This window comes from Anguilla anguilla, chromosome 3, assembly GCF_013347855.1.
Source record: "Anguilla anguilla isolate fAngAng1 chromosome 3, fAngAng1.pri, whole genome shotgun sequence".
Taxonomy (NCBI): Eukaryota; Metazoa; Chordata; class Actinopteri; order Anguilliformes; family Anguillidae; genus Anguilla; species Anguilla anguilla.
This window is the reverse complement of record NC_049203.1, coordinates 41,302,028-41,318,658: the sequence shown is the minus strand read 5'-3', so window position 1 is coordinate 41,318,658 and position 16,631 is coordinate 41,302,028. Positions and strand designations below refer to the sequence as shown.

The 16,631-nt window shown below is 39.5% G+C and overlaps 1 protein-coding gene across 2 annotated transcripts in view; it reads left to right on the top strand.

Annotated features, from left to right (window-relative positions):
• LOC118223676 (kalirin-like) overlaps positions 1 to 16,631 on the top strand; it is a 150,451-nt gene that overhangs the window by 33,695 nt on the left and 100,125 nt on the right. For both annotated transcript variants that reach the window (XM_035410526.1, XM_035410527.1), the window contains exons 2-5: positions 9,171 to 9,245; positions 12,468 to 12,582; positions 15,328 to 15,520; positions 15,885 to 16,397. In XM_035410526.1, the coding sequence (XP_035266417.1) occupies positions 9,171 to 9,245; positions 12,468 to 12,582; positions 15,328 to 15,520; positions 15,885 to 16,397 (896 nt within the window). The remainder of the gene's footprint in view (positions 1 to 9,170; positions 9,246 to 12,467; positions 12,583 to 15,327; positions 15,521 to 15,884; positions 16,398 to 16,631) is intronic.

The window sequence follows — 16,631 nt, the reverse complement described above, 5'->3', positions numbered from 1 at the left end:
TGTCTTTTTGCTATCAGCCTGATGGACAAATCTACCCTAATGTGAATAGAACTGAAAAAAAAAACTGAAATTTGGATGAACAAATAACAGGAGAATAGGCACTATTGAATGGTCCATCTAGTGAACAGAAGGATCTCCCTGAATGGTTCTCTATGCTATGCAACACTCCTCAGGCAATGTTCAGTGGGTGTACTGTCGGGGGGGGGACCAAGTTAAAGTATGCAATTGGCCACAGTAAGGCTTGTTAATTTCATTCTATATTCACTTCAGTCCCCTTTCCATATTAAAGGCCCCTGCTTAATTTCAAGTTTGATTAAATACTTGGTCCCTTGCGTTGTTTAATGTGTCCCAAAAAAGATGGTAACATATGAAATCTGTAAAACATGACATTTTATCACATTTTCTAAAAGGAAAAAATCACTGAACAAAAAGAGGAAGTTAGATTTGGCTCCAGATCTGACATAGTTCATTCAAAGCAGCCAATCTACTACCAATTTGCATGAACACTGCAACATATACTGTATTTTCCTGTCGAGGTTCACAGATTAAACGATCAGCCACATTGTAACAAATGCATGATTGATTTAGAGGATATTTTATTCCTGTTTCTCCTCCATGCCTTCAACTTTGGAATCTGACTCTGGCTCAAACAAATACAGCATGGTAGGGCTGCGAAACCATCCTGTTAAGTTTATAATAAAACTGTACTGACAAAATAAAATGTTGCATTCCTTATTGAATCAATACAGGATTCAATTTGTTCCTGATAACGCTGTTTAAAACAGAATAATTGAAAATAGAATAATTTACACAAAAGTAACATTTTGGTTCTCTTGAGTATGCCCTAGATTTTTTGTTTGTTTGTTATTGCAACACCCATTAGCTGAATATTCCTCTGATTCAGCTAATGGGTAAAATATACAGATGTTGAGCTAGAGATTATATTTGACTGCATTATATTAGATTAGACTTTATTGCCCACTTCTGTGTAATTTGTCTTTGGCCTTACCTGGAGAACATATTTTCCAAATATAAATAAAAATGCATAATTAATCTGTGAATTAGGCTATATTACAACAATGTACAATGATCCACTTTGGGTTCATGTTGTTAACTTTAAGATTAACAGAGGACTGATTAAGACAAAAAAATGAAAGACACTGAGTATCTGAGTACAGAAGATGCACTGTCATAGGGACAAAGAATTTTTGAATATACAACAGGTTCTTGCACAGTCTATAATGGTGGCTTGAGGGAATTTCAAACTGGGAGTTGAGAGAGTGGGAAAGATTATCTGTGACATCATATGATAGATACAAGTGTTCAACGGATCAAGGAGATGGAAGCTCAAGTCTGTAACAGAGACTACTTTCTACCTGCTTTGCACAAGTGCAGTGTGCATGTCTTGTGGCATGTGTACCTGTTGTCCTGGATTAATTAAGCCATTTTCACTGTGATAATGTAATGTGCTTTTCCCTGCTGTGTGATTTTCTAAGACTACATTTTGTGTGATTTTTGCAGAGGACCTAAGAGAAATAAATAGGCAAATTGCAGTTAGCTGAACTGAAAATTTCAGGGAAATACTATTGTTTTGTTTAAATAATTTTTATATCTGCAAAATGTGTATGCCATCGCTTTCTTACTACATACTGTAAATGAAAAAGGATAATGTTGCAATGGTTACTTCTGTGTTCAATTATGTCATGTCATGCAAGCTTGGTTGGTTGAATTGTAACACCAAATCTGTTGTAGAGCCTGGCTTTAAGAAATGAAAAAAGGAAGTGGTTCAAGTGAAGCCCACAAGCTCAAAACCTGCCTGTGTACTCTGAGGTGCTGCAAATTCAGCCATCCAGTGAGTCAAAATAATGGCTTTTCTCGACTTCCAAGGAATAATTTTCTCTTAGCCATGACATTTCTTTTGTACTAAAGCCACCCTTGAGAAATGTGGATATCTAAATCTCATATGTTCTGCTTTTATTGAAAACATTCTTGAATGAATCCTCCTAGCTTGCCTTCCTAAATCTTACTAAGGGAAAATAAGAAGGCTTCCATGGAAACAAGCCCTGTGAGTGAATTATCTGTCCCATGGTGCATTGCAGAACAGCATTAGGAGTAGATGCTGTGATTGACTCAGAATATTCGACTGACGGTGCTGAAGGCATGTTTTGAGAATCGTGGGCTTGTACTCTCTCTTAGTTCAAAATAAAGAGCAATGAAGGGCAGTTTGGCTTAGTGTTGTGATTTATTATGAATAACAGGGAAGCCCTGCAGTCTGGAACCAAGCCGTTTATATACACGGGGCTACCCTGGAATCCTTGATCCTACACACTAGAAGTGGATACAAACTGGTTCTGTCTGAGGGGTTTAGCCATCATGGAAATTGTTTTTGTTAGATGATCTCCTGCCATCCGCAAAATTGTTTTCTTGTCTGAGGAGGGAAGTGAATTAATTTTTAGCTACTGAAAAAAGACTGAATTCCTTTGTACAAAGAGGCTGATGCGACTGTAATGGAGTGCTGCAAGGAGAGGGGAGGTGCTGGACTTCATGTGTGAATGTGTTGCTATGGGAACCTCTAGCATGGTGGCCTGTGCAGTTTTTTTTTTTCATAAGGTTTGGATTGTGCTGTGACATTACAATCAGCTTGGTCAGTCCCACAGTACATTCATAGTCATTGGGTGATCACATTCTGCTGAAAGTGTTTTAGAAGGCAGAAGCTGAGGAAATTGACTACATAATGTTGTTGTGTTACATTGTCCTTTTATTCACTGCGTAGAGTTTTAGTGCATTTCAGGTATTCCTTATGAGGTAGTTTAGTAAAGAAGTAGTAAAATACATTGGATGTCTAACCTGAAACCTTTTAGAGTAGGCCTGTAAATGATTAGCAAAAGAAAAAAAAAACATAAATAAATTATCTCCATGTGATCAAATTTTTTTAATACACACAAAAAATGTATTATAACCTTTAAACCAGTAAGTACCTAACTTAAAAACTCATTACTGTAGTATACAGTAAACACCATGATATGTGTTTACAAGTGATCCAGGTGGGTCAGGTATTAATTCAGGCCTTTTAATTGCTTAGTTGGAGTCATTGATTTGATGGGAACTGGAATCACCTATGGTTCCAGGTGTCAAAAACCTGCCAAATGAAAGGCATTTAAAAACAGTGTATCCCTGAGATTGCAGTGTCCATTGAACAGTGACTTAACAGGATGAGCCATTCAGCTGCCCCCATCTACATGTGCTATTCACGCACATTTTTTTCACCTGAAGGCATGCAATTCAGAACTCAAGATACTGTTAACTAAGAATGTGTTTTATTATACTTAAGAAAAATACAAAATTCAAATGTGTGCTCATGGTGCATGCATGATTGTTCAGTTGACCTATTGTTCTTGTCAAAGACAAGTCACTGACATAGGGTAAAGTCACAAAAAACTGGACACATCACTGATTCTAAGGGTTCCAGAGTACAGAAGGATACATTTAAACTGTTGGTGTGACCAAATGCTTTGGAAGCCGTAAGATTCCTGAGCTGCATCTTAGTAGAGCTTAGCGACTTGAATTCATCCAAGACCACTTGTCATTGTTCTTAGAGAAAGTGTGGAGACCCATGAACCCAATGAAAATTTAGTTACGTATTCAAAGCCCATATCAATCTGCAATTGGTAGTGATATATTTCTTTTCCCTTTCTTTATCAGGTTATAATATTTCTAATCAGACCATGTTAAGACATGTTTCCCCGGTTTTATAAAAAATTTGAAGTGGTAGATAGTACTCCCTTCCCATTGATTAAAATTACTTATTAATGGCTTTGTTGAATGCTCAGTTGGCCACTTCAGGCATACTGCTGTCAAGTGTTTCTGTATAATGACCACTGCTGTGGGTAATGGACTACTCTAACTTAGAACTCCTTTTATATCAATCTGCAGGAAGAAGTGCCACAGTGGTCAATTTGATCAATTAATCTACGCTTATGCGCTTGTGTTACCTAGTAAATATAATCATTATTACAGTTATTACTGTATGACTCATGCTAGCTATACAGTAAATGTTCAATTAGCTAATGTTACGTACAACCCAGTCATATAAATGTGTACAGTCATAAAAAGATTTACATTAACAAAACAAAAACTGACCTATCGTGAGCGATGTTACTAGAGGTGGGGGAGGAAATGTATATGTGTGAGGAGAGTGACAGTCAGCCAGAAATCGGCTACAGAGGCAGAGAAAAAAAAGTAATCTTTTGGCTATCGATACAGAGGTTCTGTGTACTAGTCTGTCACTAGTGTTAGCTTACCCTGTATCTTAGTCCAATACCCTATTAGCTAATACTCTCGAAAAAACCTATATTATTTATGAGAACACAATGGAAAATTAGTTTCATATTTATATTTATTTTTATAAAATTACTTTAAATCAATATTTTGTGTCAAATTATTGATTGATCTCTAATTATTTGTGTAATAAGGAGGATAAACACCTCTGAGGTGTTCAGCTATTGAGAAATAATGACTGTTTCATATAGGGGGTTTTTCGCCTCCGCGTCAGTCATTATTTCTTGATAGCTGAACACCTTGTTGTGGACTATCCCTTAAATATTGTGCAATACTAAATTCTAGAGCATCATGAAATCCTGAAAAAATACTGTGCATCACTGAAGCCAGATGGCCAATTTTAATACTATGGAACTATTTGAGACCCATTGCTAGTTTTCTAGTTTTTTTCAATAGACTTGTAAGGCATTGTCGACCTACAGGGTGCTATTGGGGAATCATTCACAATGCCCTGTAGGTACTGATCTGTTGTTCATCTAATTGCTTACACTGGTTGAATTTTAATTACCTACTTGGTTTGAGATTTTATGTACTTGCCCCATTGTTCGTAGTGTAAAAACGTACTGCTCATGGTCTAAAAATTAAACCTGACCCTTGACCAGCTGCTTCTATACCAATTAAATCAAACAAGCATTCAGTGTTTTTTGTGACTGATTGAAGTCCTGGCTGTTTTTTATACAACTGCTAATTTATGTTAGAACATTGCATGATGTAAACTTAAATTAAAACCTTACTTGTATTCATTTTTTTATGCTGAAGTGTTATTAAAAACGTTTTTCACTGTAGACTCAACAAAAAGGCTCAGCTTCATCCGCACTACATTCCTGCTGGGATGCTCCTGATGCTCCTGACCATTATTTGAACTTCCTCAAGCTAACGTGTGAATTTTCCAAAATTGCTGTGGCATCTTTTGTAAAAATAAATTTCCCTTAAATGAAGAATTTTCTTTAACTCAATAGTGTTTAAAAGACTGAAAGTGATATAATTTTTGAGACAAAAATATAAATTTGTGATTTGTAATTGGAGCCGGTTGTACTGATCTGTTGTTCAATATGTTGCTTAGACTGGTTGAATTTTGATTACCTACTCAGTCTGAGATTTTATATATTGTCTTTCTCAAATTTGTGATGTATAATTGGAGTAGGTCATTAAGATTGATAAACCATATTTTGGAAAGATTAGGACCGGCTCTCATGTTTTGGTAAACACACATACAAATGGTCTCTATTTGAGAATATTGAAGTCTTAAACAGGAGTGGTCACAGAGGTATTTTGGTTACTCTGCTTGAGTGCAATGGCACTGGTAGCAGAGACACGGGAGTGGGAATCTCTTTCTTTGAGTCTTGGTCTGTTGGGCTGGTGACCACAGTGTGATTACACTCACTCTCTCTCTCTGTCAGATGAAGCTCATGAAAATGTCCTCCTGGTCTCTTGTCCCCCAGCTGTCTGCCCTGGGATTACACAAATAACAGATTGCTTCTCTAATGAATTCCTCTGAACTCCCAAAACAAGCGGATATATGTGAGGACCTGACACCTGCTTCCCACTATATAGAGTGAGCGCCATAATGTTTGAGACAAAGACTTAAAAAAAAATGGCTCTGTACAATTTTAGATTTGTAATGAAACAATTCATGTGTAGTTAAAGTACAGATTCTGACATTTTATTAAAGGGTATTTTTATACAATTTGGTTTCACCATATACAAATTACGGCATTTTTATGCCCCCTCCCCCCCATTTCAGGACACTGTAATATTTGGGACAGGTGGCTTCACAGGTGTTTCTGATTATTTGAGTGTTTTCAATAGCTTCCTCTGTGCAGATGAAAGAGAGGCCAAACCATAGGCTTACCAAAATCAACTGTTTCGAACATCATTAAGAGGAAAAAGAGCACTGGTGAGCTCAGTAATCGCCTGGAAAGCCAAGGAAGACCACTACAGATGATGACTGAAGAATTCTTACCATAATGGAGGCCAAAAGGAACTGCCCCCAAGATCCAAAGCACCACTGTCATCTGTGAAACATGGTAGTTGGGGGTGTTATGGTTATGTTTATGGCCGCCACAGGTACTGGCTCACTTGTCTTCATTGATGTAACTGTTGATAGCAACAGCAGAACGAATTCTGAAATGTAGAGAAGCACCTTATCTGCTCAAGTTCATTCAAATGCCACCAAACTCATTGGGGAGTGCTTCAACCTACAGTAAGACGATGATCCCAAACGGGCTGCTAAAGCAAAACGTGGCTATCCACAGGCTACCGGTCGCTGCCAGGATCAGGTTCAAAGTCCTGACCCTCACCTACACTACAGCCAACAGGATGGCCCCTGCCTATGTACAGGTCCCCAGAACTGCACGCAATACTCAAAGTACTCATATTCAAGTTTTGATACTCTGACGACGTCATTTTGCCTTATGTTTTTATTTCCCACATGTAGAACTTTAGCTATATTGAATTTCATTTGCCAGTTTTCTGCCCGCTTCTGGATTTTGTTTAAATCTTCTGGATTACTTTATTAGATTCCAAACTGTTAGCTGAACTTCCCAGTTTTGTATTATCTACAGGTTTACCTAATGTACTTTCAATGTCCCTGTCAAGGTCATTGATATAAATGAGGAAGAGCAGTGGTCCCAGCACTGATCCTTGTAGGACTCCACTTCCCACAGTAGTCAGATAAGATAAGATCCGTTCTACTACTTCTCATTGTGTTCGACCCTGTTGCCAGTTCTGAATCCACTTTGAAATACATCCTGTAATTCCTACTCTTCATTTTGCTAATAAGTCTCTCATGTGGTACCTTATCAAATGCCTTATGGAAATCGCAAATATATAATATCATAAGCCTTGTTACAGTCAAAACGCTTGATAGCTTCTTCAAAGAATAAAAATGTCTGGCATGACCTATCTCTTGAGAAAACCATGCTGGCTATCCCTTAAGATAGGTTATTTTCAAGACCTGTCTCTAATGATAGATTCTAGCGAATTTGTATGTGAATTGTTTGATTACCGATCTAAAATTGTGGAGTACAGAGTGAAATTAAGAAACAAATATGTCAAAGAAACATGCACACATGCATGCACATAGTGTGTGTTACGTGATTTGATAAAAGCTTGGGGATTCTACAGTCACTATCTCTGACAGTTCTTACAAAATGTGTTTTCATAAAAGTGAGCCGAATTTCATTTATTTTCTTTTTTTCATTTTTGCATTATCAAAGATAAACTCAGGTTAGTATGATTTGAAATGTCCACCTATGCAAATCGTAAACTAACCTTATGAGACACATGTATACATTGCCCTTTTGCTGAACTTTTCTGAGCTTCTTGCAAATCTTCCAGTTTTTTGTTGAAGTTTCAGTTTAGCCTTCTAGGAAAGTTTGAAATAAAAATGTTTTTTAAATTGATAGAGAGAGAGAGAATGGATAGAAATTGTTTTTGGCCGATCTAGTGAAATAAATATTTCCAGCCCTCTGTGGGAGAGTTGAGTGGTTTTAAGCAGCTGGATTTGCATCCAGATAGTAGCAGGTTTGGATCTAGGTTAACATTATCCTGTGCAATGTTCCACTGGAATACTGAACTAATTAAAATAAATTATGGATACCGTATGTCTGGAATGACAATAGAAAAATAGCTGATATGTCATTTCAAGAGCATCCTAGCTGAGCATCCTGTGTTCTCCAAATTGACAGAGGAAGTGAGCCATGGACTATCAGTGCATGAAAAATGTTATATGGTACCTGTGGTCTGTTTTACAGGACTGGACAGTGCCATAGCTGGGGGTGGGGGGGGGGGGGGGGGCAGAGGGAGAGAGAGAGAGAATAGAGAGAGAGATTATTTCATAATATCCATCTTGCCTAGCCTGTCTTATGCTGATATTTTTTAAACAGCTATGGTGATAAATTGTGTCTGTCTGTGGAAATAGACCCTTGCAAATACTTATAATTGCGCACTTCTTCATTTTGTGTACACTTTCCTCTTTAACAAAATTTTTTTTATTGAAACAGTTTTGAAATGTTTTCTTTGTTGTACTGCTGTACTGCAATACATAGTAGAATTTAGTCCTGCCAAATTCTGTCACCGCAACAACGCGGCAGTTTTATATCATGGAGAGAGAGTCGGATTTTCAGCCAAAAAGTTGCTGGCTGCAGTCCTAGGTTGGACACTTCTCTTATACCCTTTAAGTGAGGTGCTGAACTCACTGGAAATATTAATATGTAATGCGTAAACTATGTCTGGCACCCTGGTGAACACTAGAATGTAATGCAGTCCATAGAATAAAGCAACATCATACTATATATAAAAATTAGACAACCAAATAAGATTCTAAAGGACTGTTTTTTTATAGGATACTTCCCCATACACAGTACTTTCTGTCCCTGTTCTAACTCACGATTGCTATTCTGCATTTTTACACTGCAGTGGTGATCCAGAGAGATAGTGAGAGAAAAACGGCCAGGTGTTGTTTTGAATACAGATGCAGTCTACAGCATGTGACACACGCACCGGCTCAAAGAATACTGCTGTTTCTGGTGGGTGTACAGTCTGTTGACTGGCGCTCAAAAATCTGCCCTGGTGATTCTAAAAATTGATGTAACTGTTTTGTTCATTAATTAAACAGCAACCTTTGTGGTCTCTGAAAATTAGTCTCTGAAAATATTCAGAATAGGGAAGCCTATAAGATATACCATAACTGTGTGAAACCTGTTGTTTTAATTCTGTGATATCTCCAGTCCTTTTTGATTTTGTCTTAGTTTTTCGATTTGGTAATGGGGTCGGACATAAAGAAAGACTCATCATGAGAGACTCATGTTCTCTTCATTTTTCCTTGTCAGGTTCTTTCCGAAATGAGGGGATTAAGGCTTCTGATGTCCTACCTGTTCTGAAAGAGAAGGTAGCCTTCGTGTCAGGTAAGCATTGCTTGTGATTTGTTTGCATTTTACCATTTCTGGAGGTCCTGTGTTTGGAACAGAACTTCAGGTGGTCATATGAAGAAAAGCAGTAAATGCATCTTGTTTTTAATGTCCTGTGCTCATGATAATTTTAATCACAGCAACAGAAGAGAGGGCTTTGACAGCACATTGACAGTGACAGATTCAGATAAATATGCTACTGCACATATGGACATTTTAAACAAATGAAACAAATTTTTATTCCAGATGTTTCAAATTGCGCGTCTCATATGGGCCTTGTGAAGTGGTTTGTAACACGCTGGTAAACTGGTTTGGTTCCAGGTCTTCATTCCAGCCCTTGTTTAAATGAGCGAATGAATCATAGATCTGTCAGGAACTAAAATGACCTGTTTTTCCAGGTGTCAATCAGTTGTGCTTCCATAGAATCAGTAACAGACTTTGCTGCTGTAGAATAACCCATTAGCATTGAATGATCACAGCCTTTTTGTATGGACCTCACTTTACATGCTAATCCTAAAGCTCACTATCAGAGATGGAGGGAGAATAGAGCTTGCACTGTTGGTGTGAGCAGAAAGGGCAAATCGATGCTTAGTAGCTCAGAGAAGGATATAAAACATGTAATTAGAGACAACATGGAGTTACAGAGGGTGAATGAAATGATGTCAAAGTCAATTATATTCTTGCCATTAGATCCAACATGGCATCACAGTGGTGGAATGGAACACTGTCAATTTCAGTTACAATTCAACCAAGAGAGTCAACATGGAGTTGAAGTGGGGTAATGGAATGATATCAATTTCTGTTATAGTCCTGTGGTCAAAACCAGCATGGAGTCTCTTCACTTTGTAGCCTTATTTCAATGTTTTATTCCATAGTTTTTCTTCCCAATTTTTCTCCCCAAGCTGTGCTGTTACTAAGCTGGTGGACTAGGAAAATGGTGCAGCTGCCAGAGGGCAATCACATGCACACCAAGAGCAGTCTGGCGGACGAGGCAGATCATAACCTGCCAACCTCAGGAAATGCTATTGTTAATTGTGTGCCAAGCAGTGGCACTCCCAGCCAAGTTATAATAGACAACAGAAAATACACACACATCCAGACAGGTGCCGAATAGAACAGTGGACTGAATTAGAAGGTAGAGTCCGCATGCTGTGTATGCTCCCCAGTGCCATACATTTATTAACACCAAAAAATAACACCAAAGCCTAGTTCATCAGAGTCTTCATCAGACTTACAAAATACGAAGAACAACACCCTTTAAATACCTGCCTTATGTTCTCTGTCAGACAAGTCGTGAATCACATGACAGAGACAGGCATCTTAACAATGCAGAAAAGACACAGAGTATTAACACAAGTATATGCACAAATATTTACACACAGACTGTGCACAATGGTGATATTATGTACAAATATATACAAGTGAAATGAGTGCTAAACACACCCATGGCTATGTACCAGCTAACGTAGCATCATTCTGTCATGGGGAATAGGCTCACTAATCTCTGATAATCTTCTTCTCGTAGAAAGCATGTATATATATATATATATATATATATATATATATATAGGTAAAATGTATACAGGGTAAAAAAACACACTTAAAAGGTGCTTCTGAATAAATCTTATGTGTTCATATTTCAATTTACGTAAGATACTGCAGAGAGTACATGAACAGGATCAGGACAGAATAAGTACGTAAAATTCTGCATTAAGACCTCTAAGTATCAGTTGATCGGGTTGGTTTTGAGTGTGAAAATCTAAAATGCTTCCCTTCTCAGAAGTCAAGTGTTTTCATTGCCACCCCTGCATGGGCACTTGACCTGCTCAGTACCTATGTATCAAGTGCCCATGCAAGGGTGGCAATATAAACACTTTACTTCTGAGGAGGGGAGCATTAGGCATTTTCACACTCGATATCTCCTGGCCAAATTCTCTGCTGTCAGGATATGGACTGTGTGAGGCATCACAATAGTAACATGCAAGTGCCTCAACACTGCCTGTACATTCTCTATCCTAATTTAATAATGTATCTTTATATCAAGATCTTTTAATTTTGTTTATATTTCTGAAGTTTGTATTTTTGTTCAAGCAAAGTTTCAGCAGGGTGTAAACTACCATATGCTTCATACTCCCCTTGCCCCGGAGAGGTAGAGCCACTTGACCAAAGCGTGCTCAATGAAAAGCCAATGCTCGCTTATTTCTGGCAGAGAGTACTGGAGTTAAATTTGAACTAGGTCCTGCGCATGCCAGTAAAAGCAGGATATTTCTTGAAGAAATGTTCTCAGTTGAACTTATTAACTTGTCACCAGCTCGTATGACTTTCTTGGATCCACTGTGAGTAGGCCTCCCTGTGGATAGAAGCTGCTGTGGTGGGGAGCTCCGGGCACTTAGCATTTTCATTGCTGAAAAATGAAATTTTTCAATCAGGTAGGACACAGCACATGGTGCTGGCTTGGCTAACATAAAGAGAGAGTGAGTAGGATGAAGGGTGTGAGACAGAGGGTGGGCAGAGAGTGAGGGGGGTGAGAGTTCATCCTACAGCCACTGGTTGATAAGCTGACCATGTGTGGTGCTCCCAAAGCATGTCGACTTATACATGAGTAGAATATACATTAGTAGTGTATAATTTCTATGTGTGTTGTAGTTGAAAAGGACCTGGTGATGAAATACAGTAGACTCTATTTTCTATTGTCCTTAATATCAGAATTTCCTCCTTGCCCACAGCCTTACCACCATGCACCTGCTCCTGCTGAATGTTTGAAGCTAAGCAAGTGTGGGCTTGGTTAGTACTTGGATGGGAGACCTCCTGGGAAAAATTATTTGCTGCTGGAAGTGGTGTTGGTGGGCCCGTAGGGGGATGATTTTTCTCCCTCTGGTCAAATAATTCCCAATGCCCCCCGTGCAGTGATGGGGACACTGTGCTACAGGAGATGCTGTCTTTCGGATGAGAACTTAAACCAAGGTCCTGACTCACTCTGGTCATTTATCCCATGATCCGATGACACTTATTGCAAAGAGTAGGGGTTCCCCAGTGTTTTGGTTAAATTCTCTTCCTGGCTCTCTCAACCTGACACCTAATCATCTCCTGATTTAATTGGTTTAAACAATTGTTCTCTCCCTCTCCACCTTAGTTTATGTTCAATTTAGCAAAACGGCTGCATAATCTGTGCCTGTTTCTGTGCATTCTCTGATAGAGTCTGATATTTGTCTGTTGCAGGAGGACGGGACAAGAGAGGTGGCCCAATCTTGACATTTCCTGCCAGAAGTAACCATGACAGAATAAAACAGGAGGACCTAAGGAGGCTGGTGACCTATTTGTCTACTGTACCCAGGTAAAAAACAGCCTCTTTTCTTCTCTGGACCTGTAACTGGGAACTCGTATTTGTGCTTGCACACTGTACATACGAATTAGACGCTCTGTAATGAGGACATTCTCCTACTGAGTGAAAAGACATACAGTGGGAGTTTGATTCTGCTTTACAGTGGTGGGAAGTATTCAAACTATCTACCAGGTTGTCAGCTCTGAGAAGTTGATAACAAGTCTGCTACCATAGCCTGCTGATCTACTACGCGATCTACTGCGTTTCTACCGTTTGACTCATTTTTGTTAAAATCAGATAATTGCAAAGTCGATTCCGCCTCGCTGCGACTCTTTGAATCACTGGTTGGGAGTCAACCCTGATTCTTGTGAGTGTAAGAGTTGAGTAGTCAACCCCAAATAACCCCAACAAACATGTATGCGGTCATTCAATTTTTGCTGGTATCTTCTGAGAAAAGTCGGAGAAGACGCGCTTCCACATCTGATTTGGCAGCGAATGCAGCAGCGTCGTATAAAGCTTATTTTAACAGTTATCAACATTGCTTTTTTTAACAGTAGAGCCCACTCAACAGCATGCTCTATGTTGGAAGTTCTTCTTCTTCTTCTGGTTTCAGCGAGTGAAAGGAAGTCATTGCGCATCTGCTACCAGTTGTCAACTCCCGTTCCTGTCCATACTTGCACAACCAAGCTCATTTGCATAGGAACAAGAGCTTCAGTAGTCACTCCCTGTTTCGAGCAGGATTTTGTTACTACTAGTTGTGTCTCTTGTTCATAATTGTTTGCGTGAACATAACCATATTAGGCACACATATGAGGAGCGACAAACTTATTTAGCTGTAGTGTGAACTGGGGTAGCTGTAAATGCATGCATAGGAAAATTCACAGCTAGAGGCTAGAATTAAATCTGCTGTAGGTGCTGTGTGCTTTCCTCTAAACTCACAGTAAAGAATCTATCCAAAGGAGGTGTTTTTTTTCTTGTTGCTTGGTTGTCAGTGGAAGTTTCTCACCTAAATGTGTTGCTCACAATTAAATGCCGACTGTAGTGCTGTTTGAAGGATTCCAGATAAAAGATTCCATAAGAAGTATGTTTTGTATATTTGTATTTAGGTGCCACTCCTCAACTCCTTTAGCAAATTCATGTTACACCACATAAATACAAGCATGCCAACAAAACAATACATATACATAAAACGTTATTCATCGTAAAATTAAATTACAATGTAAATATAAAAATGTCAAAAACATTCAAAGAACAAATTCTGCCTAGTGAACTAAATGTGACATTTTAATAGAGGTGAAATGTGTTGTCATATGAAATATACAATTCTTCTTTGTACTGGCAAACCTGTTTGTATTTGGTCAGCATCCAAAGCTACTTACTACTCCAGAAAAAAGACTTTGTCCTAAACATTATGGAGCGCACCATACTGTATATATGTTAATATTTGGATCTTTCTGTGAATAGACCCTTACCTCCAGCTGAACAGTTTGACATGTCAGATTTTTCCTTGGCATGAGGATCTGATCTCTTTACTTCCAATGGAAAGTTTTCTGTGTGGACTGTGAACAAGTCTGGTCTTGATCATTAAAAACTATGGGGAGCCACTGTCACACGGTTCTTTTATTTTTCTTCCAAATTCTGCAAGATAACATTATACATAAGTGTATTTCCCAGCTGGATGTTTTGGCCTGCTGTGCCACACTGGATTTAAACCTGCAATGCTGCAAGCACAGATCTGCTCCTTAATCACTACACTGCCCTGTCACACTTTTTTTGCATCTTGCCTAATAGCATCACAAGAACCATAATCAAGTGTATTGGAATTAGTCTTTCATCCTACTATACCTCTGTAGTGCAATGCTTGTCACTCTTGTGGAAAAGGAAATCAATTTAATTGAACTATTGAACCTCCCCAGGGCTCAAAAACAACAGAACCATCACCAGCAAGAGCATTTGGTATATTTTAAACTGATGGCTGTGTAATCACACTCTCAGCGAGGATGATGGCACCTCATAGAATTCATAACCAGTTTAGCGCATTTGCCACTGCATTGAAAGCACTGTGACACTGAGTCATAGTAGTTCAGAGTTTTCATCTGCGCAGTGAAAGGACTGTGACCCTGAGTGACTGGGTTTGGTAAGGGATGCAGAGTGGACATTTATGGACACAGTTGTAAAAATTAAATCTCTAAATGTAGCCAAACCAGCCATGCTGACTGGGCGCTTTATAAGATGTCAGCCAAGCGCTAATACTGTACATTTTTCAGTTACAGTGTCAGTGTGCATCCTTATTGTTGCAGGGCACCTAATTAATTACATCCCTTCCATAACGATGGCAATAATAATGGGGCTTTTGTTGTTGGAGTTACATGCTTATGAGATCAGTATGACATTAATTCTTTAGTAGTGATGTGGGTCTGAAGGAGGTTATGGCAGAATGAAGCAATTACTGCTTATGTCATCTGTTTTTAATGAAAAGGGCTCAGAATAGACTTCTAAGTGTTGCAGCCCCTTAATCTATGAGCAAATGGAACTGTGATTTTAGAGAATAAGAATACATCAGGCAGATTTGTTTTCAAAGTTTAAGAGGATACCTTTGTACAGCAATCAACAGCTCTCCCAGTTAACAAGGTTAATGGTTGATTAAATTGAAGACGAGGCTGGTTCACTCGTTCCATTTAGTGAGACCAGCTAAACAGTTGCAGTGCTCTGTACCCTGCGATGTGATAACAGCACCTCCTTCCTCTCACCTCACAGTGAGGATGTGTGCAAGCGCGGCTTCACCGTCATCATCGACATGCGCGGGTCCAAGTGGGACCTAATCAAGCCCCTTCTGAAGACGCTGCAGGAGGCCTTCCCGGCCGAGATCTGTGTCGCGCTCATCATCAAGCCCGACACCTTTTGGCAGAAGCAGAAGACCAACTTTGGCAGTGCTAAGTTCACCTTCGAAGTGAGCCTTCCACCAGCCCGAAAAAAATATTTCTGTGTGTTTTGCATGATTATAATGCTGCATTTTAAGGAAATTGCAATTAAAAAAAAAAAATGGACCACACGATGGAAGGAAATGAACTGAATTCAAAAATATGACTTAGGAAAATTTTTTGAACTTCATGCATGGCATCAGATAAAAGTATAATGTTAGTATGTGAATGAATTGTTAATGTTTATTATAATTACATTTATGATAATGTTTATTATAATTCATAGATAACAGTTTTTTAAAGGAGAATAGCATGCTTTTTTGGAAAACACATGGAGGTTTACATAAACTCTCTTGATCTGGACTAAGCCTTCTTGACTGCTCTTCCTGGCAGACTAGCATGGTGTCGGTGGAGGGGCTAGCAAAGCTTGTGGACCCATCCCAGTTGACTGAGGACTTTGAGGGTTCGCTGGAATATAATCATGAGGAATGGCTGGATCTGCGTGTGTCCTTGGAGGAGTTCATCTGCAGCGCCGCCCACCTCCTCTCCCGCCTGGAGGACCTGCAGGAGATGCTGGCCAAGAAGGAGTTCCCGGTGGACGTGGATGGCTCGCGGCGGCTCATCGACGAGCACACGCAGCTGAAGAAGACGGTGATGAAGGCCCCGGTGGAGGAGCTGGACCGCGAGGGCCAGAGGCTGCTGCAGTGCATCCGCTGCGGGGACGGCTTCTCCGGCCGCAACTGCATCTCGGGCGGCGCCGACTTCCAGAGCGTGGTGCCCAAGATTGCCAGCCTGCTGGACAAGCTGCACTCTACCCGCCAGCACCTGCATCAGATGTGGCACGTCCGCAAGCTCAAGCTGGACCAGTGCTTCCAGCTGAGGCTCTACGAGCAAGATGCAGAGAAGGTGAGTGTGTAGCAGTTCTCAGGCTGCAGTGTACAGTGGTGTTGAGGGCAGCAACACATAATCGCGTTGAGGGCAAATTATTCAGTAGTGTTGAGGGCAGTAGTACTGAGGGCAGCAGTGTGCACAAGTGTTGATGCTGAAAAAGTTTGAGAGTGGGTATCTAGGGAACATCAGTAATAACTGATTGCTCAATCAAAGATTTTAATTTACTGTATACAGTGGTGCCTTTAGCAG